General features: G+C 42.0%; 1 protein-coding gene across 1 annotated transcript in view; it reads left to right on the top strand.

The window, feature by feature from the left end:
- Nucleotides 1-27,264, top strand: part of TENM2 (teneurin transmembrane protein 2) — a 966,597-nt gene that overhangs the window by 788,586 nt on the left and 150,747 nt on the right. Inside the window, exons 12-14 of the mRNA XM_045027903.1 lie at nucleotides 2,203-2,398; nucleotides 6,854-6,955; nucleotides 23,244-23,438. Of these exons, the coding sequence (XP_044883838.1) occupies nucleotides 2,203-2,398; nucleotides 6,854-6,955; nucleotides 23,244-23,438 (493 nt within the window). The remainder of the gene's footprint in view (nucleotides 1-2,202; nucleotides 2,399-6,853; nucleotides 6,956-23,243; nucleotides 23,439-27,264) is intronic.

Here is a 27,264-nt window from a genome sequence, read left to right as displayed (position 1 = left end):
TAACTTGAATGCACCTGAAAACAGGCAGGTACATACCATGACACTACGAATAGTTCCAAAATCCTGAAGACTTAAATTTCTTTCTCTCCTACGGAAGGGAATATATTATTAATTATTATTATTTCTTATTTCTTGTTTATTTTCTTATTATATTTTAATTTATTTTCAGTAACTTGGTATTAATTAATGGAATTCAGCCTGCAGTGCACAAAGTCCTCTGCAGGAGAAGTGGCATGTTTGGAGTTCAGGACGATAGTTATTTTTAAATAAAAGCAGAGTGTTTCTGTTCTTTGAGCTATCACCAGCTTGGGCTGTATGTGCTAGTGATAACAGAGGGAAATGCAATAACACTCCTGGCAAGCAAGCACGTACTATTACTGTATTTTATTGAACACATACGTCTTGCTTTAGACATATCTATTTATCTCGATCTAGTGCTAGATAGATAGATGTGTCTAAAGCAAGACATGTTTTCATAGGGGACTTGTTATATAGCTATAAAAACATTAGATATATTGGTTTTGGTGTATTTCTTAAGGACTTCCTCATATAGAGGCTATGGGGACTAGTGGGTTGAGCGTCGTATCTGCCTGGAAGTTCTAGAATCACAGAAGTTACGGATAGAAAAAGTCTATTAGGTCATCTAGTCCAGCTGCCTGCCTAGGCAGAATTATTCCATGTTGGAGATTTAACTAATATTTCTTCCAATCTTGTTTGAAATATACCAAGCAATGGAGTTTCCCTTGGGAGATTATTACACAGCCTAATAGATCTTACTGTTGGGAAGATTTTCCTGACACTCTAGTTAAATTTTCCCTTTCTTAATTTCATCTGAATACTAGTAGCACCCCTCCTCTGTGCTAAATAATTCCTTACTTTGCTCACTGCTTTCACCTTGCGAATTGTTAACATGACCCACCTCTACTGGAACTTGTGCAAGCTTGCCATCCTCAGTCTTTCCTCATAAATCAATTCCTTATTTCTGTTGTTCTTTTCTGAATCCTCCAGTTTGTCAGTAACTTTCAAGCAATGAGATGCCCCAAACTGAACACAGTTGCAACAGAGCCAACCAAAGCCCTGGCTGGGATGATTTAGTTGGTGTTGGTCCTGCTTTGAGCAGGGGGTTGAACTAGATGACCTCCTGAGGTCTCTTCCAACCCTAATATTCCATGATTCTGTGAATACTTTCTTTCTCTGTGTGGTGATGCTTCTACAGTAAAGCTTCAGTCAGGTACAGAGTGGGATACCTTATACACCTCTACCTCGATATAATGCTGTCCTCAGGAGCCAAAAAATCTTACCGCGTTATAGGTGAAACAGCGTTAGATCGAACTTGCTTTGATCCACCAGAGTGCGCAGCCCCGCCCCCCCGGAGCACTGCTTTACCACGTTATATCCGAATTCGTGTTAGATCGGGTCGCGTTATATCAGGGTAGAAGTGTTTTAGGCAAAAACAATGAGCTTTTTCCATATTCACAATGAGGAGACTTTCATTCATTAGTACTTCAGGTGGCATGTCTGAGATTTCTGTGCCAGTACAATGCCAGCAGGAGACTGCTGTAGGTGATTGCTGTGGAATGGGTGAATTTCTTTCAAAATGAGATTTCCTGATTTGAGAATTTATATAAGAACCTAAGACTTGCTATGAAGGATCCAAACATTAATCCAGCGCATCCTGAATCTTGCTCTAACAGTGGCCAATACCTGATGCTTCAGCAGGTAAAAAATCACCATAATGTGCTTGGCCAGCTGAACAATGCAGTACATAGGGGAGAGTTGGTTCCTGAACAATATTCTTACATCCTGTAGCATGAAATCTTATTAAAGTTTGCATGTCTGCTGTACATATTATCATTGGTCTAAAATCCATTCAGTATTTTTTTAGATGAAAACAGACAATGTAACTAATTAGCAACTTTCTTCAAAAGCTCAGACTTTGGAGGACTTTTACTTAAAAACTTGCCAACATTTTTGCAGAGTGCAGACACTTAATTCTGTCTATATCACATTATCAGAAAGGATAAGCGAATTGCTACCAGACCCATAATGAATAAGGAAAGGCTGGCTTCAAATTGCCACACTCTCCAAATAAGGGTTGAAGGGAAGGGCATTTGGAGGAAGAGTGGGCAAGATATTGTGCCAGATTTTGATCTGTAGCATTACTCTAAATTCAGGTCTCTCTGTTTCTGTTTTACCACACAGTATGATTTCATGGAGCGTTTGGATGGGAAAGAGAAATGGAGTGTGGTGGAGTCCCCCCGGGAACGTCGAAGTATCCAGACCCTGGTTCAGAATGAAGCTGTGTTTGTTCAATACTTGGATGTGGGTTTGTGGCACCTGGCATTTTACAATGATGGCAAGGACAAAGAAGTAGTCTCTTTCAATACAGTTATCTTAGGTATGTATGCCTGCATGCTGAGGATCTTGCCCTCTGTTTGCTTATCTTTATTAAGTGTGGAGGCCTTCTATCAGGTCTCTCTTTTTGTGCATATTTTGCTTTAATCCAGTAATATTTGATGTATACTGAGTGTAGGTAGGAAAAGAGGGAAATTTTTCTAGGGGTGAGATGTTGATGGTTTTGTGTTGCCTATATTGAAGGCCAAAATCTGTGATCCTGTTAATATTTAGCTGTCTTTCAAAAAGAAAATGAATGAACCCAGAGGCTTTACAATGGACAAATCTTATAACTACAGATATTAATAATAGTGGTGTATGGCTGTTCCTGCAAAGCTGCGTTCGAATTGGCTGTTTGGAGATGGTTCGTGTTGTCACACCCAACTGCCAGCAGTGCATAGCTGAGACTTCATCACTGAAACACTCACCAAAACTTTACATGGGACTTAGGTGGTGTCACGATAACAGGATAAGCAGTGCTTTAAATCCCTGTTAGTCCCCCTTGAATACACCCCTTCAGGTGATGATTTTACTACCTTCCCCCCTCTCGGGGTGCAACCATACCACCTTTTGACTGGATTGGTGGGCTGCCCCCTCTGTTTACCAACCATGATAACCTGACAGGTCCAACTAGGTTTGGCACCTATATGCCTTTTTCCTCTCGGGGCTGTGACCAGTGAAATGATTAAAGTAGTTCAAAAACAGCTACTAAAAACCAAAGCATTATATATGCACCCAAAGTTATATAACATGCAGAGCAAAGATTAAAGCCAATAACGGCCTATATGCATATAGCCCTTAATCTAAACCGTAACCTTTCCTTGCAAACTTTGGTAAATTCCATTCAGCCTGGTTACTTCCATCTCTGGCGAGGGGGAAAGAGCCTGCTTTCTGCAATTTCTATGTCCTCAGTGTGTGTCTTTCAGACACTCCCCCCATGGCCATTGCTGAAAGCCCACTTATCCTCCTTCCCGCCTAGCCTAGCATCTTCCAGGTTTTCATATCCTCTTTAATCATAGGCCTAGACCTACGCAAAGAAAGCTGTTGCCAACCTGATTGGACCCAGGCAGGGACATTTCCCAATTAATAGCTTCCGCCATTGTTCCCTTAAAGAGACTTATCTTTGTCATTGTTTCATTTCTGTTTGCTTCACCCATAATAGCCTCCTTTGATTTAATTCTTCATAGTCCAGCAAGATAATATCAAGCAGGTAAACTATTATTTTTATAAATATATGATATTTAAAAAAAATACACATAACTCCCTCTTTCTGCCTATTGATCACTAACACACCAAAAGAAAGAGGAGGTGAAAGTATGTTACCCAACCATCCCCTTGCCACCCCCGCCCCCAAACATCTGAGAGTGGGTCATCCCCTGAAGGCATGAGAATGGAAGGAAGAGGGCCACTACCCTTTGCCCTGAGAATAAAATTATGATGAAAGCTTGAGGCTTTATGAAGAGGGACACTCAAGAGCAGAGAGGATTCCATCTTAGTCAGGCAACTGAAAACCAAAACCAGGCCAAAGTCCCAAGTCTTTATCAAAAGGTGTGTTGAAGTTGGTTGAAATGCTTGGGAAACCTTTCTGAGTGTCGCTGTCATAGCAACACCTGAAACCACAAGTGAGTTTCCCCTGTTTAGTAAAAGATTTTCACAGCCTACGAGTTGCTCACTTCCTCTCTGCTGATTAAGGAATTAAGAAGCTGGGCTTTGTGAGTCTTGTGTAGTCCAATTTGTGAGTCTCGTGCAGGTCCTATTCAGCTAGGAGGAAGGGGATCACGATCCGCATTCTCAAGGGAGAAGTTATAAAATGGTGAAAAACAGAGACATTTTCGTTGCTTGAAGGATCAGTGCTAAAAAGACAGATGCACTATGGGCCTGATTCTCCTCCCAGGTATAATCCTGGTATAATCCACCGAATTACACTGTGTAATCCACCAAATTCACTCAAGTGAGTCCTGATTAACACAGGTGTGAAAGGATAGTCCAGCCTTGAATCTTTAGGCTTAGAAGCAGTTATTTCTGTTAACCTGCAATGTGAGATATGAATAATGATTTTCCCTTCATAATCCACAAATGATTTTATAAGAGTCTTTGTGTGTGCATGTATATGCACATGAATGCACACACCCACAGACAGACAGACAGTCCGTTCATATATAGATAGAGTTTTCTGGAACTCCAAATGGCATGTGAACCTTCTTGTACCAGGTCCCTTAGTGGTTTGGTATACTCCCCCAACCCATCTTGCAAAAGCTACTCTTGAGATGTGATAAACTGCTTGTCTTAATGTTGCCAGGTCTGGACTACATCTTAGAAGAAAGTCAAAGGTAATAGGTCTAATAGTCAGGTAGACATCTTGATAGAGCAGTGATAGTAATCGGACTGAAATGCAGAGAAAAGTACAGTATTTTATCTAGTTCAGAGGTTCTTCCACATATATCTATTATCAGAACTTTCACCAACGAGAGGCACTGAGAGAACTGAAAGCCTCTTTGATATGAAACATGAGAAAGAATGTCAGGCAAGAATGTCAACCACAGACCCCACTAAATATATGGTACCTTTGAACACAGGGAAAGTACTTTCATGTGCTGTGCAGCAAAGGAAACAAATCCTTCCGTAGTCAAGTGTTCTCTTCACAAGACAATGAAATGGCATTTTTTTTAAGAGTCACACATTTTGGCTTTTGTTTTCACCTCTACCAAGAATACTATCCAGTGGCCTAGCTGATGGTTATTGGTTGAGTTTTCTTTCACTTTGTGGTCTATTTTCTGTATCTCAATTCTTTACTTCAGATTTGAGATTTGTTTTCTGTTCAGAATCCTGAAGTATGACATTAGCCTAGAAAGGAAATGTAGTTTCTCTGTGAACTCTGACTCCTAAAGAGTCAATGTGTGACCTTGAGCAGGTTACTAGATCTCCCAGTATCTCAATTTCCCAGTCTGTGAAATGAGATTGATACTTACCTATGTCAGGTGAAGTTTGTTGTAATCACCGTTAGGTAGTATTTTAATTCCAAGTAGGTGGAAGACAAAATCAAGAAAACAAACAAAACAAAACAAAAAAAAAGGTTATTTTTTAAAACCTAGATTAAACCCATATTTTAAATTACAGTTTTTCAAATCCAATAATATTGAGTAAACATAAGGTTCAGAAATGTTAATGTGATAGGTTGTCACCCCCAGGGTGAAGCTTGGAAGCCACTGGAACCTCTGTGCCCACAACCCATTCAGCTGGGCTGGCCTCCCACACTGCTCTGCTGGTGATACCCAGCCAGTCCCCCCTGCCCCACCCCCAGGGACTGTTATCACCCAACTTGACAGCGGGTAGCACCACACACCCAACTGAGTCACCTGAGTGCTTTACCAGCAGCCAATTTCCCAGCTCCCCAGCATTGCACCCCTACTGGAGTATAAACCCAGAATTATACAGTCTTGCACTGGACAAGTATCTGTACAGTACAAGCTCATTAAATTAGTACGCTTCCCCCTTGATGTGGGAAAGATATGCATCAGCCTTTTACCAGAGCTAAGATTTCCAAATGCTTCACTCAAAGACACACTGGTTAAGATAAAACATAAAACAGGTTTATTAACTACAGAACGATACATTTTAAGTTTTTATAAGTGATAGCAAACAGATCAAAGCAGGAAATTAAACAAAATTGCAATCTCAGTCTCATACAAACTAGATAGGATTTGAATCAGCAATATTATACAAGCAGGTTTTAGCTTCCTTACACAGACAGGGCTTTCTTCTTTCTCACCTGGGACCCCTTTCTGCAGTCCAGTCTTTGTTCCTTCGATGTTTCCAGGTGTTGACTGATAGAGGAGTGAGTCCTAGGTATGATGTCATAGTTTTTCCATATGGCGGGAACCCCTTTGTTCCAAACCAGATTCCCAGCCCAGTTTGTGGAAAAGTACAGGTACCAAAATGGACTCCAGTATCATGTGATTTGGTCACAAGCCCTTGCATGCTCCTGATGAGTCATGGCAGCTGTTGCCCATAGGCTGACTGAAGCCTCCACAGGTGAGGATAAGTTTTTCCATAGTCCATTGTCTTTGCTGATGAGCCATTAGCTTCTTCATTGTTGTACCTGAAAGGTTAGTTGTGGATGTTTCCAACTTCACAACATTTTTTAGTAACACATACATAACAAAACGTTATAACTTCACATACAATGATAGCACATAGAATCCAATAATATATTAATATTTAGCAGATGAAGACTTTTAGAATGATACCTCACAAGGCATACACACAACATATCATAATTATATGACAGTGGTGAATATGGGGGTGCCTCGGTGTCACAGTAAATATTTAGCATTTTTTTAAGTGACCTGTCATTATCAAGTTGAATGCAAAACTTGCACTGGATGTACATTCAGCACTAGCTTTCTTTCTGCAGCCAAGAACAGGAATAACTAATGTGTCTTTGATGTCTGTCTTTCAGATTCAGTGCAGGATTGTCCACGTAATTGTCATGGGAATGGCGAGTGTGTATCTGGAGTCTGTCACTGTTTTCCAGGATTCCATGGTGCTGATTGTGCTAAAGGTACCATTTACCCTATGTTAATCATTATTCTACAGTGTGTGTTAGGCTTTGACATGGGAGTGGATCTCCAGAACAGGTTAGTTACATGGATTCTATTGAGACCCAAGAAGTGGATTTTATATATGTATTTACTTACACACACACATACCTACCTTTATCTTCGATCTGGCAGAGTTAAAGCAGTTGGTCAAGTGAAAATAATGCTGTATTGCTGATGAGCCTGGATAAGCGTAGCTAGTTTCTGTGCCAAGATAGGTAGGAAAGAAGAATTTACTAAAAAGAAAAGGCTTCATTTCCAGTAAAAGCAGCTGAATTACCATCAGTGCTTTCTGATTATCATTAATTTACCTGTAATAGAAGACTGAGCATCTTCTTTACTTGTACATTTTATATATTCTTTCTGGGCTACACATGTTTCTAATTCATAAAGGTTTTTTTTAATCTTGTAATCTTTTAAAACTGTAATACTTACAGGACTTTCAGAGAATGAGAATGAGGGATTTATATTCAGGGAAGTATAAAAATATAAAAGGGAAGTATAAAAAATAACCCTATCCTAGAGACTTATTTTAGTGAATTAACACTATGAGGTCCAGTGTCACAATTTGAAAAGCTAACTACAAATGTAAAGCAACATTCATGGATGGATGATATTGCGGTGTTATGTAACAAATGCTTCTAGCTATGGGGTAGGTATTTTTGAGGGGTAGTGTTTCTGGTAAACATATTAAACTACAAAAAATACAGTTCAAATCATGTTCAGGCTCTGTCAGACACAAAAAAGCCAGAAAACTGAGAGTCAAGGAAGATACTCTTGGCTTAGCCTAGCTACTGCAATAGAGCAATAGTGTATATAATCAACTGCTCTGTGGAGATCCCTGTAATTCGTGGGCATGGTGATTGTTATTTTAAAACAGGCTTCACTCTCAATTTCCTGGTTTGTGTGGGATTAAGTCACACTTTCAGTACTGTGTGTTTGGGATTGTTTTCTTTAGAGTGAGGGTTCATTAATGTTCAAAGGGGGAAATATGTATTTTGGATACTTTGGGTGACCCTTAAAAATATGCCCATTTTGCCCTAAATAAATTAATAAGTATACGTCAGTACTAACCTGTTATTTATACTTACTGTAGGGAATACCAAGGCAACATTATTATCTGAGACAATAACTGGCAAGTTTTACAAAGGAGACCACTGTATATATTCAAAGCATACAGCATTACTGTGTGTGCTGTACATGCATATTGACACTGGTGCACATTTATTTGTTGTTAATCTGTGAAAAAGTGTGTGTAGTACCTTCATGCTTCACTGCCACTCTTTAGACATCTGCATCTTGGTCATTAAACATCCCATGTGCCTTCTGCGTTATGCAGCAATAATTCTATATTACTAAGCCACTTTTGGTGTAGGGTTCTTACATCATCTGCTTTAATACTGTACTTCAAATTTATGGCAGAAAACACTGTTCGTTCAGGCTCCATCAGACTAACAGTCATATTCTAGGACACTTGTCAAACAGTTATATCTCAATAAGTCTACTAGCACCACTCAATCAACACATAATGCCTCTCCCTATCTTTCCTGCTCTCTTCCATGTGTTGTGTCTTTACCCTTTCAAAAGCACAAGTATAATAGTAAGTTTCATGAATTCTGAGAAGCCCTTAATTTCTTTCCCCTTTATTAATGTTTGTAGTTAAACACCATGGACTATGTTTTTAGGGGCAAAATGTATATGCATGCAAACTTCACATGTACATGTGCAGATAGATACACATACAGTTACTGGTCTGGAACAGACCAACAACTGTAGGGTTGTACACATATGTGCATTATGAATATCTCACCCATGGAACATGCCTTTTAATATCTCCATTCATTTTGTATGGATTTTTCTGTCTACTTCAGTGGATACTGTATGTGAGAGCCATTTGAGAGGGCAGAATTTAAAATTAGGATTCTATGTAATGTTAAGCTTAAAATAATAACATGATATACTGAAGTAAATCAGTTTTAATGAAGGTAGCCTTAAGCTATTAGTTCTGTTTGTAGATAATATGTTTTCAAACTGCTTTTAATTTCTGAATTCCCTAATACCATACAATTCACTTTCTCCAGTTGTCCACAGAAATCTTTAGAGTAATGGCCAATGTAGCTAAAGTATGGATTAGGGGGTTCCTTGAACAGCTGTTAGAGCTTGATTCGTGCAGTAATACAACAGCCTAGCAGCTTCATATAGGGTGAAAATCATCTCTGTTACAGAGGTCCAGTGCAAGGCCTTTCGCAATATCTAACCCCACTTAGGGGGTTTGCAAGCAGAGTGACTGCCCAGGAGTGCCTGCACACCCTATATGTGCCATGGAAAGGGTCATCACACCATCCTCCCATAGTTTGTGGTGGAAGGCCACAATGGGACGGGCTCACGGAGGGACCACAGATCCAACTTTTGTGTATCCAGTGGTCCCAGCACTACATGTGACTGCCATGCAAGAATTGCAGCTACTAGCACAAGCCACAGGCTGGAATATTAGCCCTGGCCCTGGATTTGAGTGAAGGTTGCTTTTACCTCCCCAGTACTCAGGCTTCATGTGAGTAGAGTGACCAGATCGCTAGAGTGAAATATCAGGACACATTGGGCGAGCTGGGGAGTGAGGGGAGGGAGAGACAGACACAGGTGCACAGCCCCAACCAGAGCCAGAGGCACACTGGTCCGCCTGGTCTTGTGCTACCAGCATGCCCCTTCCTGGTGGGCCCATGCTGCGCCACACCGCTCCCCTGCCCAGTGCCCCCTGGATCCATTATGCCCAGCGCCCCCCTACAACTCTTCCACCACAAATGCACAGTGCTGTGTACACACACCCCGCCCAGCGCCCTCCTCCCCATAGCCCCACCACAACTGCCCAGCACCCAACACAGAACTCCCCACTCGCTAGGTTCCCAATACACACTGATTTCCCCTCCCTCCCTTCCTTTCTCCCTCCCAGTGCCTTCCCCACTGCCCCACCACCACACCTACACAATGCCCCACACAGACCTGCAATGCCCAGTGCCCTGACACACACAAACCTCCCCCACTGCCCAGCGCCCTTCACACCCTCACAGCCCAGCAACCCCCACACACCTCCCAGACACTCACTCCATCACACCCTGCCCCCTTCCCTGGCTGCACTCACCAGCCCTGCTGGGAGGTCTCTGGCTCCTAGGGTAAGAGCGGCGAGGGGGGTCTCCAGACTCTCCACGTGCTGCACCCGCCACAAGTGTGAGCTCTGTGGCTCCCATTGGCGGGGAAAAGCGCCAATGGGAGCTGCTGGAGCCACAGAGCGGGGCTTGCAGGAGCCAGCAGCACGCAGAGCCCCCCCACCCTAAGAGCCAGAGGGACCTGCCACGGGGTGAGCTGGGGAGTCCCGGTGGTGCTCACCTGGGGTGGCTCCCATCCCGGGAAGCACGTGGCAAGCTGGTCCCCCTGGCTCCTAGGGTAAGGGTCGGATCGGGTGGGGGGACGGAGGGCTCTCTGCCCACTCCCAGCGCCTGCAAGCCCCGCCCCTACAGCACGTGGCGCTCCTGCTGGCGGGTGGGCACCGGGAGCTGCCCCAGGAAGCAGGAAGCGGCAGCGCCGCGGCTGCGGTCCAGATGGTCCCCAATATCGGAACAAAGGGCGTCCCGACCGATGTAAGTTCAGGACACGGGACAAGTCCCCTAAAATCAGGACTGTCCCAATAATATCGGGACGTCTGGTCACCCTACATGTGAGTGGATTGGATTTCACCAATAGTAGAGAAAGCTAATACCATTATGGATCCAATCCTGACATTTATACTCAATCCTCACTCAGGCAAAATTCCCTTTAAAATCAATGGGAGTTTAACCTGACTAAGACTTTCATTTACCATATGAAAAATTCACATTTTACATTTTAATCTCAAGTGATTGAAGCACCACAGAAATGTAAAAGCTTTTAACTCAGAGGATAATTCAGTGGGTGTGTGTCTGTCTTCAAAATATGTGTTTGCTTTAAACTGATGCAGAAGCGGCCATAAACTGAACTATATTGCTAGTAACTTCATAAGTGGTAATATGTCCTTAAGTATTAGTCATAAAAGTGCCCAATGACAGAGAGACAAAATAGTGTCAAGGAGGAATTCGGGGAATATGCACTTGTAGAGCCATGATTATGTTACTTTGACACTGTGTTACATTTATTTTGTGTGTTCAGTTGTATTTTTCCATAATTCCCATGACGCCCCTTGGGAGGTATTAAACACATCTTCTTCCTCATCTTAACAGACCCTAATGCTTTTTCCTGTTCCTGTTCTAACACTAGTTTAGCTGCATTCAATTGGCCAATGTCCCTTGCTAAGTCAATAAGCAGGCATGATTCCTTCTGCCCTGCTTTTTGAGATTTGCAATATTTGAGGCTGAAACAACCAACTGATCTAGGATCTTTGGAGTGTATCAAACTTACTATAATTTGTTTTACTCTTATAACGTTTTGAAGGGCATGTAAATTCTCTCACCTCAGGAAAAAAAAGTTTATCCAAAGCAATCATCATACTGTTTTGCAAATGTGCTGGTATTCATACCTCTTTGAATTATACCTTCTAAGGTGAACTTAGAGCTTGCATTATGAAATTGTTTAGCTAAACTCAAAAGGTGAAATTCTGCCCAGACTTGTACCAAATGCAACATCACACAGGGTTCAGATACCATAATGATGAGCATGGTATAAACATCTACATAAATGAAAGTATGCGGAATTTGACCTGAACTGTTTGAGAGCTGATGACTGGCATTCTTGATTTGTGAAGAAAAATTAAGAGTCAACTAGTGATAGCTCCTGATGGTGGCCATTAAGTTGGCATTTAGCAGATAAATGTAATTGATTATGCAATATAATAAGCAATTTGTTTGGATTAATATCTTGATCTAAAATGCTTTTTTTTTAAACCAACAATGTGTAGCATGTTCCATCAGTTGCTTCTCCTGTCTGGCTGTAATAGATCTCAGTTATTTATTCTCAGCATTTCCTATTCTTCTTGTGTGGCTTTTTCATTATTTTATTTTCATTCTGTTTGCTTTTGGCTTGCTGGCAAAGGACGGCGCCATTTAAATAAGTATAAATACAAGGGTAGGTTTTTTCTAAATTATTTTTTTCATTTTGAGCTCTTCATTTTATTGTGTTTAAAATAATTATTAAGCCCATATAAAATTGTGGCATATTTCTTTTCTTTATTTTGAAAGCATTTGGTATTTCTAATGTTTGCCTTTAATAAGATAGAAGCTCTTATCATTACCACTCCTTCTATATTGCATGTATGCTTTTGACCTGCTGTATAAACACTTAACAGGTTAGATGCTAAATTATTGGGTAAATAAGTAGCTACTAACTACTGAAAATGACAACTCCTGCTGCCTATGGTTGTCATTGAAGAAAAATAATGGTAATATTACAAAACATAAACTGTTTTAATTAGAGGCTGGTGAAACTGTTTTGGCACTCTCTGAACCTGGGGTTATTCAGAGACTTTTAGGCAGAGCAGGGATTTTCCTTTGTGCAAATAACAAGCCCCATGCCAACAAGTAGGTTGCCTGGCCTTGCCTTCCTAATCTAACACCCAGAATGCTCCCATTGAAAATAAACACGTATGGGAGGGATTGCAGTGTGAAGTACTTGAAGGTGAAAGGGCATCTGGCTGATTTATTGATCACTCAGTTCATTTCTGCACTATACATCAGACAGGGGCCATCTCTTTTATCTATGGTGAGTGAGTGATCTTCTGTCTGTGCTAATGAGTAGCCCTTCTTAACATTTCCTTTGTATAGGATTAATGGAAAAGATACTTGTCTTCTTAATTTGATCTGAAATTATAGGAGGTGAATATAGAACAGGTGCACCAAGGACCCCAGGCCATTCAGGGGAAGTGGATGGTGTGTGACAGAATAGCCTTGGCCTCTTGCCTGTCTGGCTGATGCTCCTTTACTCTGTGAGGGAGAAATGTTCAGTCCATGTATAATGCTACCCCATTCACTGCCTGTGGTGTGTTATTCAACTAAATCACTTCAAATTGGCACATCAACAAAACAGGAGTCAACAGGAAAACAAGGGTGCCCAACGGTGAAATGCTGTTTGTGGGATCAGCAGAGCTAGAACAGGAAAGAGGCCAGAGGCAAGGAGAGTGGGAAGGATGGTGGAAAGAGACAGAAGTGACAAGAGGGGAGAGGGAGGAAAGGAGAAAGGGTAGTCGGAAAAAGCTTACTGCCAAATATGTTCCATGAGCTCACAGCTCAAGAAGTGTCTCAGTATGTGGAATATATTTGTCAAATAGGTACTATTTCTTTTTAAAATGCTGTATTCATGATTTGCAGCCAACACATACCCCACAACCAAGGTATTGGGCTGACCACATTCAGCATATTCAGCTTCCTTCTTACCATCTCTTCTTATGTCTGTCTTTGGGTATTTCTTTCTGTATCCACTGCAATAGCAGCTGCAATGTGAGTCTTTCATTCCTTGCTTTTTTATCTCACTGTGAATTTATGCAGCCTCCAAACTCTTACCAAGATAAGACTGGCTACTTTTTGGTTATGTGCCTGTTCTGAAGTTTTAGCCTGTGTGAATCAGCAGCTGGTGATGAGTGCATTATACATTTCCAAATCCTCATCATGCTAATCCCATATTTTGTCAGCTGATTTTTTGCATTCCTGGCAGATGAGCAATACCATTGGTTGTCATGAAAAGATCTCCAGGTTCAAGCTAGCATGGTGCTTTTAGTGTGAGTTTTCACTTTCACTGTGAGTTTCTTCCCAGTTTCACGAGTGCTGTCTGCCCTTAAAAGATTACATCATTTGCATCATTAAAATGTCTTTTACTCCGTTACATGCCAGATATAACTGCAGAACAAATAAATTGACTTGCAGCCCAGCTTGATAGTTACGGATGGTCATTGGCATCTGTCAGCTGTTTCATGGGCTTTGTGAAATGAGTTTGTGGCCTTAATCCAGTTCCTAGTGGACAGGTGTCCCCACCATAAAATCCAGCATCATGATTGCCAATCTAAACAGATGCCAAGAACTAAACTTATTCTTAGGGGTGATCACTCCAAAACCGGACTAAGGCACACAGCCAGTCAATAGCAGAGCAAGGAATAGAACCCAGGAGTTCTGACTTTTAGTCCTCGGATCTCACCCCAACACACATGGATTTTACTGAATATTAAAGGTTAAAACAGGGGACTGGAACGTCAGGACTTCTGAGTTCTATCTATAGCTTTACTATTGACTCCCTGTCTGACTTAAGGAAAGTCACTCAACTCTCTGCATTTCAGTTTACTATTCTTCAAGAACACAATATCTGACAGCGCCATTGTGAACATTTATTAATGCATGTAAAGTGTATCATGTATGCGGAAAGTATAGTTATGACACTGCTGCACAGATTATGCTGTAGGCCATGCAAAAAAGACTTAAGAAGCCTTCCATCCCTGCATTGCTATAAATGGTATTTTTGGAAAGGGATGATTACCAGCTTCTAGCCTTGTGAAGGTCTGAGGTAACAGTCTTTAAAGTGACTACAATTTAGGCATACAAAAACTATTTTAGGTCATCATTTTTAGAGGTTTCTATGACCTTCCTTGAACTCTGAGTTGGACTCAGGATAACTAAAGTCCCTGGCTTTACAGGCAGAGGAAATAGCCTTTTTTTAAAGCTTTCTAAAACTTTTCTAAAATAGTTTTTCTGTAACCCATGTGATATATACACAATACATCATGGTGTGGTATATGATTTTATTAGCATTCCTTTTGGATTACCTTTTCTCAGAGCTTCATCATCCATGAATACAGTGGCCATTCCAAACTCATGCCAATAAAATCTTTATATCACACCATACTATCAGACATTCCTTGTATGTGCATGTGCATGTGCATGGTGATTTGCAAGACTGGAAGTGGGCATGTTCCCTTTCCCAAAGAGTTGACAGTGAGAGGACAAGAGTACATGTAATGGGGACAAGCATGTTGTTGAGGAGAGTGAAGAGGAAGGACTGCAGGAATAAGAGGAATAAAGAAGGAATCGGAAGCTGAGAAAGAGAGCACTTGTCAGGCAAGAAGTTTGGATCTTTGAGGGCAGCATACCAGTATCTACTGACTCAAAGCTGAGAGTGAAAGAGATAGTAGGGTGAGAGGATGGGAAGGACTGACTGGGGGAATTATATAAATTGGCATAAGATTATACATAGAATTATACACTAATATTATATCCTATAGTGCAGTGTGTCTTGTGTTGTCCATATTGCCAGATGCCACAGTTGGCCACCACACGGGTAGGTGAAAAGTAATGAGATTGTATGACACGATGGTTCTCTGATTCCAGAGTGTTTCCATCCCAAGCAGCACATCTGCTTTTGCATTTCCTCAGTAGTTAGCAGGGGCGGTTCCAGGCACCAGCATGCCAAGCGCGTGCCTAGGGCGGCAAGCCACGGGGGGCGCTCTGCCGGTCGCCGCGAGGGCGGCAGGCAGGCTGCCTCCGGTGGCTTGCCTGCGGAGGGTCCGCTGGTCCTATGGCTTCGGTGGACCTCCCGCAGACTGCCACTGAATTCGCGGGACTGGGGACCTCCCGCAGGCAAGCCGCCGAAGGCAGCCTGCCTGCCGTGCTTGGGGCGGCAAAATACCTAGAGCCGCCCCTGGTAGTTAGGCATCTTACTTTCAGGGTTAGAGACTGAGGCCAAAGACTCTGCAACAGAATTACCTTGCTTTGTGCTCGTTCCTTTAAAGTGGGACTGAGGTACATTGGCTGGCGAGTGTCAGAAAGTTTGTGCTGCTGTTACTGATGCTTGAAAGCTTCTGGAAACACTGGTAAAATGTCCTCATTAACAGTTTTTCCATGGACAGCATTGTAATAATAAGATTTTCAGGCTTATTAAAAGGTGGGCAAGGTGCACACTCATTTGTTCTTTCCGGGTCTGATCCAAAGCCCATTAAGTCAATAGCAGTGTTTCCAGTGACTTCAGTGTGCTTTGTCTCAGGGCTTGCTCCCTCCCCTATATGCATGTATGTGTACATTCGGAAGCTAAAATTAATGTTCATGTCAATGGATCCCCTGTGGTTAAGAGCTTTAATAAGGTCCCCAGTGCATGAGAAGTTGGCATCCCATGTTTGGAGATACCTGGGATTTTCCAGACCATATCAGCCCTTTTATGATGAGCTAAAAATATTTTCCCAGTGCTATGTATCTTCAGCTAAAGTCTGAGAATCATCAGGCTGCAATAACTATGCTTTGCAAGGCTGTGTTTTACTCACTGTGATGTAAGGGCTTTCCTCTTGTGTACTTAACATTGCTTAAATGTAGTTTATTTTTGTGTTTAATTGTCTTAGCTTACCTACTGGCGTTACAATCTGCATTTTGTTTTCTTTTCAAGTTACATTGTCTCCATAGCCTTGCACTGATATATTTTTTTTTCCATTTAGTTTTGACTCTTTCTCTTTGGGCTTGTATGTGGCGTCATCTTGAAAACTCTGTGATGATGTTAAATATCATTGAAGCAACTGGTGGAGTCGCATTCATTGTTGCAAATTAAGCAACAAAATTAAGTTGCTGTGTCAACTCCCTATATGTTTGTCATATCTAAGTAATAGGAACAGTCCTGAACCAAACCCCCCAGATCTGAATGTCCCTGATCTTTAGAGAGGGTAAAATCTGAATTTGAATCTAGACTTGACTCTTTGGCTTGGACCCATCTACATTAAACACCAGTGCTTCCAGTTGAATTAAACTCAGCTGCCAAACTGCTTTACTTGCTCAAATGAAATTATTTCACTGCTCAAATTTAGCAAAAAATTTCAATACCTGAAGCAGGCTTATATGTATAGAACTTGGTAACTTAAGCCTTTCAGTTAAACCATCTTTGGTAACAATGATAACGTATATAACGTGAATTAAAATGAGACCCAAAGCATTTTGAGAATATTTTGGTATTAAACACCTCGAAGTTATACTGAGAAACCCACCACAACCCTATTCAGCCTGCCGCCGCAGTTCAGCTTAGCTGTAGCCAGGCTGCTGCCTCAGTTTAGGCTGGTTTTAGCCAGGCAGCCCTAATGAGAGCACAGTCACAGGAGCAGCTATGATATAACTAAGGGTTACACATTCTTCCCTTGCAGGTTAGCCAAAACGTTATCTAAAATATTTAAAGAGGCACCTCTTTTTTTCCCTGTCCTTTTCCAAGTGTGTGTTGAGGTTTGCATGGTGAGTCAGTGCATGTCTGTTGTAGAACTGTAAGGAGGACTTAAGGCATTGTACATTGGGCAAGGGAGTTCAGCTATTTAACTTTTCTTCTCTCTCTTCTTTCCTAGAAGCTTGAAACCCCATCTGTTTTTCACCCTCATTGGCTGTCTGTACTGGAAAAGCAGTGGAAGTGTCCAAGTTTAGATATTTTAGATATCCCTTCCTCCTCCCTCTTTTCAGTGATGAAGTTAACAGAGCTCTAACTTAGGTTCCCAGGTGCTTGCCTGTGACAATTGTCTGTTTCAACTTCTATTTTCCCCAAATGCTCCTCAGTGGAGGACAGAAAACACTATTTCTTGCTGCATACATTCCTGGGTTTTATCAGCCAAACAATCGCTGTTCCAAGGATTCTCAAAGCTGAGGACCAATGTTCGTGCTCACCAGAGATGACTTAGTTGGGGATTGGTCCTGCTTTGAGCAGGGGATTGGACTAGATGACCTCCTGAAGTCCCTTCCAACCCTGATATTCTATGATTCTATGATCATAAATGATGTTTGAAAGCAGGAGTGCTTGTATTAGTGCGATATTTGGACCCTGTGTCACCTGATTTCAAATATCAGCTAAGATGTTCCCTTCCCTTTCCCAGTCCCCAAAGAACTTTCAATTCCAATTTTCCCCTGCCTGAAACCCTTCCCTAGCAGGTCAGCACCCTTGTTTATCCCTAGACACTTCTTTAGACAAGATAGTGGCATCTCCCCCACGCAGTTAGGGGTCCAACCAGATCTTCAGAGGTAGCTAGCTGCATTACCTCTCCTCACTTCATCTTGGTGGAGGCGGCAGGTAGGCTCCCACCTCCTCAATCTACCATTAAATATGGGGTCAGGCATTGGACAAAGGATATTTGGTCCACATTTGTCTCACTGAATAGCACAAATATTTGTCATATTTGAATGGTTTTTTTATTTGTCCATTGCTAGGGGCTGGTTTATTAGTGATTATTAATTGTATTACTGTAGAACTGAGGAGCCCTAGTCATGTACCTGGACCCCATTGTGCTAGGTGCTGTACAAACACAGACCTAAAATGATAATCTCTGCTCCCAAAGAGCTTACAACATAAGATTTGTTATGGGTCCATAATGATTAGTCCCAGTGTACAGGGTGCAATATTCCACCTGGTAACCACATGTGTGGAGATACACTCATCTTTGTGAGCCTGTTGTTTACATTATAATATCTATAAGCAAAGCAGCCATCTAATGGAGGTAGATAATTTGTAGGACAGCGCAGGAAGGGATTGCAAAAGCTTTCACTCTGACACCTAAGATCACACCGACAATAATAATGAGAAAAACGTTGACCTCTTTGATAAATTTTGGCCAAAGCAAAAGCTTCCTGAGCATTCAGAAGGATGTAAATATTCATTATATAATTAATGCTGCTCAGTCACTTCTTAAAAAACCCTAGAATTTTTTTGTAGAGCAGCTTAAGTACTTATCGATTGAGAACTTTTATAAGTCTCAAAATGGAGGCATCCCCATATCTCTACAGGTATTTTAAATGAATTGAATTAATCATAGGCTTAAAAGTCTCTAGCGATCTTCGTTAGCTTCCCTGGGTTTAATTAAAACATCTGTGCGCTTTTAATTTATCGATTCATCCAACTCATATGTCATGTTTTTAACACACCCCAGCATGCTCTGCATCATTTTTAACCCAATTTCCACTTAACTAAAGCAATTAAATTCACCCCGGATTAATTAAAGCATCCATACTTTAGTGCTTAAGTCAGCGTGTGCTGCTTTCCCCACATGGTTTCTGAATGTCAGAGATTTGACACACCTGATGAGTTTTTTGTCCTTCTGGAAATTTTTCTGTGAGTCCCTTTCTTGCTTACTAATGTGCAGTTTGACAGAACTAGAATAGGGAACTTGGTAAGCCTCAAGTCTGGACCACAGAACTAAAGACTTGTAGATCATGGCTGTTGTGAATGACGGTGCATTTTGAGTCTCTGTGCATACCTATTTCACCACAGCCCTGTCAGAGTCCCACAACCTGGCATCATATTTGGTTAACAATGACAGCAAAGCTTTTTGCCTAGCAGACCAAAGTTTAGGTTTTTGTATATCTCCTGCAACAGCTGATGACATTCCTAAAACTAAAAGAGAGAGGGAGCATTCCTTAAACTTCCTTAGGTGTTAGTGAAACAAGAAAACACTGAATCTTGAACTGGTATCTTAGTGGGTAAGTAAAGAGGGAAGTAGTTTTCAACTGTTGTCACCCAAATCTTGAGCTGAGCATTCACTGCAGTTCAGGATGTAGTATACAAAAGTTGCTTAAAGTCACTTTGGCATTTCCCTGATCCTGGGTTGATCTGTGCCAGCAAACTCCTAAACATAAGTACAAACAGCCTGAAGGCTGCCCTAAGGAGCCCTTACAACAGCTAGCGATTTCCAGGGCATAAGGACAGTTCAGCCATTCCCGTTATTTCCTGGACACATATCCTTCACCAGATGGATGGAATAGCTGGAGAAGAGGGATCTTGGGGCCACTCAATCTAAGGATTCCCCTATACTGTGCGGGATTCTCTAGTGAACAGTTATGTCAGATTTAGAGCAGTTTTGTTTCAGGGGAGCAGCACAAAGATAACCTAGTATAGCCTGGGATCTGGCCTTATATCTTATTTTACATTTTCACATCTATACAGGTACCTACGATAAAGCTCTTCATCCAGTTACGGGTCAAAATGTGCACCTGGTTGATTAAAATGGGTCTGAGCAGAATTCAAGAGAGCCTGTTTTGTCAAACAAAACCAGCAGCTCCTGAAGTGCCTGCTCCTGAAGTCCCCATACCTGAAACATTGATTTCTCTGACCCCTTTTGATCTCTGATTTTTAGCAAGCACTAGATCAAGCAAAACCACCTTTGTACCACCTTTCTGATGTTTTCAAACAGGTTGCCTAAAGTCAGGCTCCTAAATAAAAGTGGGCTGAGGCTTGCAGCTTATACTGATTTCAGTGTCGTTAGTGGGTGCTGAGTTTTTGAAAATGAGGCTACTTACATTCAGGAACCTAAATAAGATTTAGGAGGCTAACCTTAGGCATCCAGGTTTAGTCTACATCTAAATATGGAAGGCTTTGATATATGACTGTAGGACTAAATTCAGCCCTAGCATTAACAAAGTATAACTCCACTAGCTACACAGAAGTTTCACCGACTTGCATTAGGGCAGAATTTGCCCACTAGGATTCATATAGAGAGAAACTAGCATATGCCATTGAAATGTTTTACTTGGGTTGCTAAGGAAAAAACCAAGAAGGAAACAGGTAGTAGAACCTTACTGTAATGTTATTTTGCAGATCTATGAAATAGGTTGTTGTAGGTGACCTATTTCACATAAATCTTTGCAGCAGTAGGACCTTATTTCCAGTTGAGTTTGATGCTGAGAGTGAAATGGTTGGTCTCAATGTAGTTTCTTGTGAACGATAATCCATCTCCCTCTCACACAATGTGCACACACACTAAACATGCATATTATATCAGTAGCAGCAGCTTAATCTTTGTTAAGAGGAAGTCCTGGTTTGAGTTATTACAGAGGCTGAATTAATTATTCCCTAGAGAAAGTGTTCCCAGAAGGTCAGCTTTGAGATCATTGGTAAGAAGTTCACACTATATCTGTCTCTACTGCAATTTCAGTGGAATAATAAAGAACTTCATTTCTAATTTGGCAGTTCTGTATTTTATATATCATATAAACACATAACTAGGAAACTGTGCAGCTTTGTCTAAACAGCATACATGTATTGCTCTACCCTGGGAATGCAGATTTTTTGAGAGAAATTAAGCACTGAGTGTTAATGAAACAATATTAAGAATCTGAAAAATAATTCTACTGTTGCTATATTCTATATTACAGAAGAGCATATGCTCCATGTTTATATTAGCTGTTAGAGGTGCTATGAGAGAGTTAAAAAATCTTAATCTGGGCTCCTATTGACTTTTTGGGTTTTACATTGTGAAGTTACACACTTTTCATATTAAGAACCAAGAGGAAATGGAGTTTGGATATAGAGATATTTTCTTTCTTTCTTTCTTTCTTTCTTTCTTTCTTTCTTTCTTTCTTTCTTTCAGTCCACTCCTCCTCCCCACCAGCAACACATTATAAGGCTATTTTGGCTCAGGAGGCAAACCTAGCCTACCACAGATGAACTTCTCCCCACATTTCAGGAATGGGAGGATGATGGGATAACGTCATGTCTGCAAGTCCAGGCACACAAAATTTAGAGTTCTGTTTTGTAGACTCAAATGTGGTTGGTTCACATGAGCTAAGATTGGATTGTGTAAATATTTAGTTGCTGGACCCCAGCAAAAATTAGATACTTAGGTTTTATTCAAAGACAATTGACCATATTTTCAACTGGCCTCATGCATTCACATTTGTGCATGCAGTTCATTGTTTGATTACCCAGTTTCTCAGTCTAGACATGCAAATATGTGTGTGCATGTACAGAACATGTCTACACACAGTGATGTAAGTACACGTACTTGCATGCATATTTTTGGGATTGCAAAATCAGAGGCTGTCTCTGAGCACATGGCCCTTACTATATATCCTTCTGTGGCAATTTGCATGTGAACATCTGTCATTTTTAAATGAATTTAAAAGATAGTAGACTGGAAATTCTGCTAAAGTACAATTAATGAAATTCTTTTGAAGCATCTTGGGGGGTGGGTCAACTTTTAGGCAGAGAGCTGGTTAGAAAGGGGCTTGAAGCTGTGAGCAAAGAAACTGCCTCCTGCCTTTTGATTCCTGCTGTGTTCAGAGAAACAGAACTATGTACATACCTGGCTCTAACATCAATTTCACTTCTAAGGGGAAAAACCCGCACGGCCTTGAATATTGGCTAACTACTAGGGTCAAATTGAGTAACATTAACATTGGTCTGAATATATTCCTTCTAATCAATCCTTTCATTTTTAAAAACGTATAGATTATTGCAAACTAGGACCCAGTCTTCTTAATGGGATCAATGGGACAACGCAAGGGAGTAGGACTGCAGGATTAGGTCCCAAGTGTATAATGCAGAAATAGCTGAAGTACCACTGTGAACTCATTTCTTCATTCTACACCTGATATTTCAGTGCTCCCTGGTGGTTCAAGTTAAGGGGGAAATAATAGTAATCATACAATAAAAATAAAGGCCTTTTTTAAAATGTAATGCAGCTCTTGTGCACCAATATTTTTACCTTTGTAGAACTTAGCGTTGCTGTCCAGTCATGGTGGGGAGTGGGAAAAGGGGAAAACATTCTCATAGTTTTCAACAGGTCTACTGCCACCAAACAATACCAGGCAAAGTAATGCATCCTTGCCCCTTCTTAAGACCCTCTCTGTCTGTCATTCTTGTTTTCTCCATTTTTGTGATTGGTAATCGTCCTCCCAGTCTTTGGCAGGCACTGCAGTTCATATAATTGCCATTTGCACTGTTCATTCTTTCTCAGTCCCAGCCTTTCTCCTAGTGGCAGGATGAAAGTGATGCAGATGAAGGCTTGAATTATTGCTTTGCCCAAGATGCCCAAAGTTATGGACTAAAAATGATGAAGTTTTGGGTACAGATAATTCAAAACACCATGTAAAAAAAAATTGGCCAACATGCAATGGGACTTACTTTGAATGCATCATTAGAGCCTTCCTCTCTGTAAATCAGGAATTACTCAGGTGTAAAACCAGTGTGACATCAGAATCAAATCCATTCATTTTGACTTGTTACTGATAATCATTGCAGACTTCTCCATAGTTCTGAATATTAAGTCAACAGTCTGTAATGAATAGCAGCTATATATTGAGTATGGACAGCAAATGTGTGTGCTTGTATTTATTCTCTATAGATAATTAATCATACTCATACTTTGAGTAATCGGATACTGAATTATTAAAGTCTGACTTAGCATTTTCCATTAAATTAACACCTTTAAATGCATCAATCAGAAGCTTAGCAGTTTATTTTTAGAGCACTTTTATGGGCTTTCATATATGACTCAGTGTGCTCTCTTTATCTCATTCCATTTTCCAGCTGCCTGCCCAGTTCTGTGCAGTGGCAATGGACAATATTCCAAAGGAACCTGTTTGTGCTACAGTGGTTGGAAAGGGCCAGAATGTGATGTACCCATCAGCCAGTGTATTGATCCCTCTTGTGGAGGTCATGGTTCTTGTGCTGAAGGAAACTGTGTCTGCTCTGTCGGCTACAAAGGAGAAAACTGTGAGGAAGGTAAATGCTACAGTACAAACTCTGTCTCTGCTTTGAGCTTGTCTTATGGTTTGTGGAGCTAAATGGGAGGGAGGGCAGGAAAGAGGAGAAAATGCTATGATTATACTGTAGTGTAAAACTATTATAACAGAGAGTACTGAGGAGGGAATTTCAAAATTTTGGTACCTCCAGTTTTATGGGCCTGTGAAACTTTAAATTATATTTTTTTGATCTGCCATGTAGTTAAGGTCCCTATTTTTCTGCACTGGTAGAATTGTCTGCCACAGGTAAATCTGAGTGTTTCTTTTGTTGAAGAGTCAAGATGATTCTTTTCTTTCTTTTTTTAATGGGTTATATTTATTGAACATTTAAAAAATGGAAAATGGTGAAACAAACAAAAGAGAGAAGTGGTATAGAAAATGGCATAATTGATAACTGACAAAAGGTAAATGTTTCAGTCATAATTAATGCAGAAAAGAGGAGCTGGATTTAGAAGACTGCAGGTATCCTTGTCACTTGAGGCATCATGTAGGGTAAATCACTCTTGTTACAGACAATCTCATAGAATTAAAGAAAAGTAGATGGTACATAGGAAAGACACCAATTTAATGAATGCTAAAAAGCTCCTGGTATTGAAAATGTAAGTAGCCGCAGTTTTTGTGTAGACAATGAGAGGGTTTAACAAAATGGCCTCACAGTAAATGGTCATAGATCAAGCCCAGCAGTGTTTGTTCCTCATCTCTTCTGTTGCAACCTAGATAAATTGGAGAGCTGTCTCTTTTTAATATTGTTGTTTTAAAAAGGTAATTTAATGCTCCAGAGCAGGGGTGGGCAAACATTTTGGCCTGAGGACCACCTCTGGGTGTGGAAATTCCATGGCAGGCCATGAATGCTCATGAATTTGGGGGTTGGGGTGCAGGAGAGGGTGAGGGCTGCGGATGCAGGCTGTGGGGTGGGGCTGGGAATGAGGGGTTGGGGATGCAGGAGGGTGCTCTGGGCTGGGACTGAGGGGTTTGGAGGGAGGAAGGGGGATCAGGTCTGGGGCAAGTGGTTGGGCCACAGGGGGTCTCATGGGTGCAGACTCTGGGCGGTGCTTACCTCAAGCAGCTCCCAGAAGCAGCGGCATGTAATCCCTGCGGCTCCTACACGGAGGCACGGCCAGGCGGTTCTGCACTCTGCCTCATATACAGGCGCCACTCCTGCAGCTCCCATTGGCCTTGGTTTCTGGCCAACAGGAGCTGCAGGGGTGATGCTTGGGGCTGCCTCATGCATAGGAGCCAGAGGCGGAACATGCTGCTGCTTCCGGGAGCGTGTGGAGCAGCACAAGCCCTTGACCCTGTAGTTTGCCCACCCTTGCTCCAGAGGGTTCCTAGATAGACAGCTCTGAAGTCATCTGCTTATCATCACAACAGGGCCGTGTTAGTTCAAGTTACCCCATCTGGATCAGCCAGTGTTTCTCAGCTTGGGTTGAAATGGTAGGTCTGTGACTATCTGATTCAAGCCTTGGCTCTGTACTGAGCATTCTAACTGTGGCATAAGAGGAGTCTATCTGCTAGGAACTAGACTGAGAGAACCAACTCATCTCATAGGCTAGTAAATAGCTCTTCTCCCATCGAAGAACATGGTTGGAGAAAATACAGGGATTCCCCTCCCAATACCAGTATGTTTCAGATCTATTCTTTAGAGATCAGATCCTCCATCCTCATAAGTGACTGGGACTTTTGTCACTTAATTTGCTGGAAGCAAATAGATGCCCATAATCCTTAGCCTCACTACTAGATTATCAACACTGGGTTAATTAAGACAACTACTATAGAGTGTTTTCCTGTCACCTTCTCCCAGGAACTGTTTACAGCACCATGTGGATTAAGGATTTAATCCAAAAGTCAGTGGAGATCTTTCCATTGATTTCAGTGGGCTTTGGATCATGCCAAAAGTGGTCAATTCCGTAGTGTCCTTGCCAACTCCCAGAAAGGGAAATTTACAGTTCAGCTGGCAGTAGGTTTTTAGTGGGGGTTCTTACAACATTGTACAATAAAATGCCCAAATATATCTAACATTCTCATGGAATTGCATAAAAATTAGCAGTGGTGGAAAAGACTGATTAAAGCACATCCCTCTGCATCCATCCCATTCCAGGGTGCAGGAATGTTCCCTTAAATATAAACATTACTTTTTGTTCAGTCTAGTGTGACAGACCCAGACCAGTGGGGTACAGGAGTCTGGTAGAGGGCAAATATACTGGTCACTGGATGAGTAGTTTTCTGTTCCCTGAGTGACCAGAGCAGGGGCTGCACTAGAGTAATCAGGAACCTGCTAGAACCAATTAAGACAGGCAGGATAATTAAGACACCTGAAGACAATTAAGAAACTGCTAGAATCAGTTAGGACAGGCTAGCTAATCAGGGTACCTGAATTTAAAAAGGACCTCACTTCAGTTTGTGGCGTGCATACGAGGAGCTGGGAGCAAGAGGCACGAGGAGCTGAGAGCAGGGGCGGTTCTAGCAATCCCGCCGCCCCAAGCAGGGCGGCGCGCCGCGGGGCGCGCTCTGGCGGTCGCCGGTTCCGCGGCTCGCGGGACCTCCTGCAGACGTGCCTGCGGAGGTTCTGCTGGTTCCGCGGCTCCGGTGGAGCATCCGCAGGCATGCCTGCGGGAGGTCCACCCGAGCCGCGGTACCAGCGGACCCTCCGCAGTCATGCCTGCAGCAGGTCCACCTGTCCCGCGGCTCCGGTGGACCTCCCGCAGGCATGACTGCGGAAGGTCCGCCGAAGCTGCCTGCTGCCCTGCCAGCAAAAGGCCGCCCCAAGCGCGCACTTGGCGCGCTGGGGTCTGGAGCCGGCCCTGGCTGAGAGTGAGAAGACATATTGCTGGAAGACTGAGGAGTACAAGCATTATCAGGCACCAGGAAAAAGGTCCTGTGGTGAGGATAAAGAAGGTATTGGGAGGAGGCCATGGGGAAGTAGCCCATGGAGTTGTAGTTGTTGTGCAGCTGTACAAGGAGGCACTCTAGACAGCTGTAGTCCACAGGGCCCTGGGCTGGAACCCAGAGTAGAGGGCGGGCCCGGGTTCCCCCCAAACCTCCCAACTCCTGATCAGACACAGGAGGAATTGACCTGGACTGTGGCTTCTACCAGAGGGGAAGGTCTCTGGGATGTTTCCCGACCCACAGGGTGAATCTGTGAGGTGAGCAAATCCGCCAATAAGCACAGGACCCACCAAGGTAGAGGAGGAACTTTGTAACACTAGTTTAAAATTAGTTATGGGATTCCACCTCATCCCTTGTTAAAATGTGGTAGATTCAAAAGAATAATCTAAAATATGTCAGCATTAGGAGGGCTTTCCTGATAGTTAGCCTAAATTTACCTGTCTTTCATTTCATCCTATTAATTCCACTTTGTGCCACACTAAACGATTCCTCTCCTACCTTGGTTTTTATAACCTCATAGACAGCTATGACCAATCCTATCTTCTTTTGTTATCATTTAGCCAGGTTATACATATTTATTAATTTGTAGCTGTCCTCATGAAACAGTTGCTCCTGACACTCAATCATTTTTGTTGCTTTTCTTCAGATTCCCTCCAATTTCTCTGCATCTTTCTGATGCTGAGGTTTCCGGAGCAGAATGCAGCATTCTAGGTGCCATTTCACCCAAATACATATTGGAGTGTTTTAGGGATTCCATAAACATTTGCCATTAATTAAATTCTACACTAATTATAAATTGTAATCCCAAAAGTCTATAAGAAATTATAGTAGGGTTGTGGCATCACTATAGTTAAGGCAAGGCTAATTTACTGTTTAGAGTACTTTGTGGATTTCAGCAGCCAATTTTCCATATTTCCTCA

This window comes from Mauremys mutica, chromosome 8 (assembly GCF_020497125.1).
Source record: "Mauremys mutica isolate MM-2020 ecotype Southern chromosome 8, ASM2049712v1, whole genome shotgun sequence".
NCBI classification, from domain to species: domain Eukaryota; kingdom Metazoa; phylum Chordata; order Testudines; family Geoemydidae; genus Mauremys; species Mauremys mutica.
The sequence above is the reverse complement of the archived record's forward strand: the minus strand, read 5'-3'. Positions and strand labels throughout refer to the sequence as shown.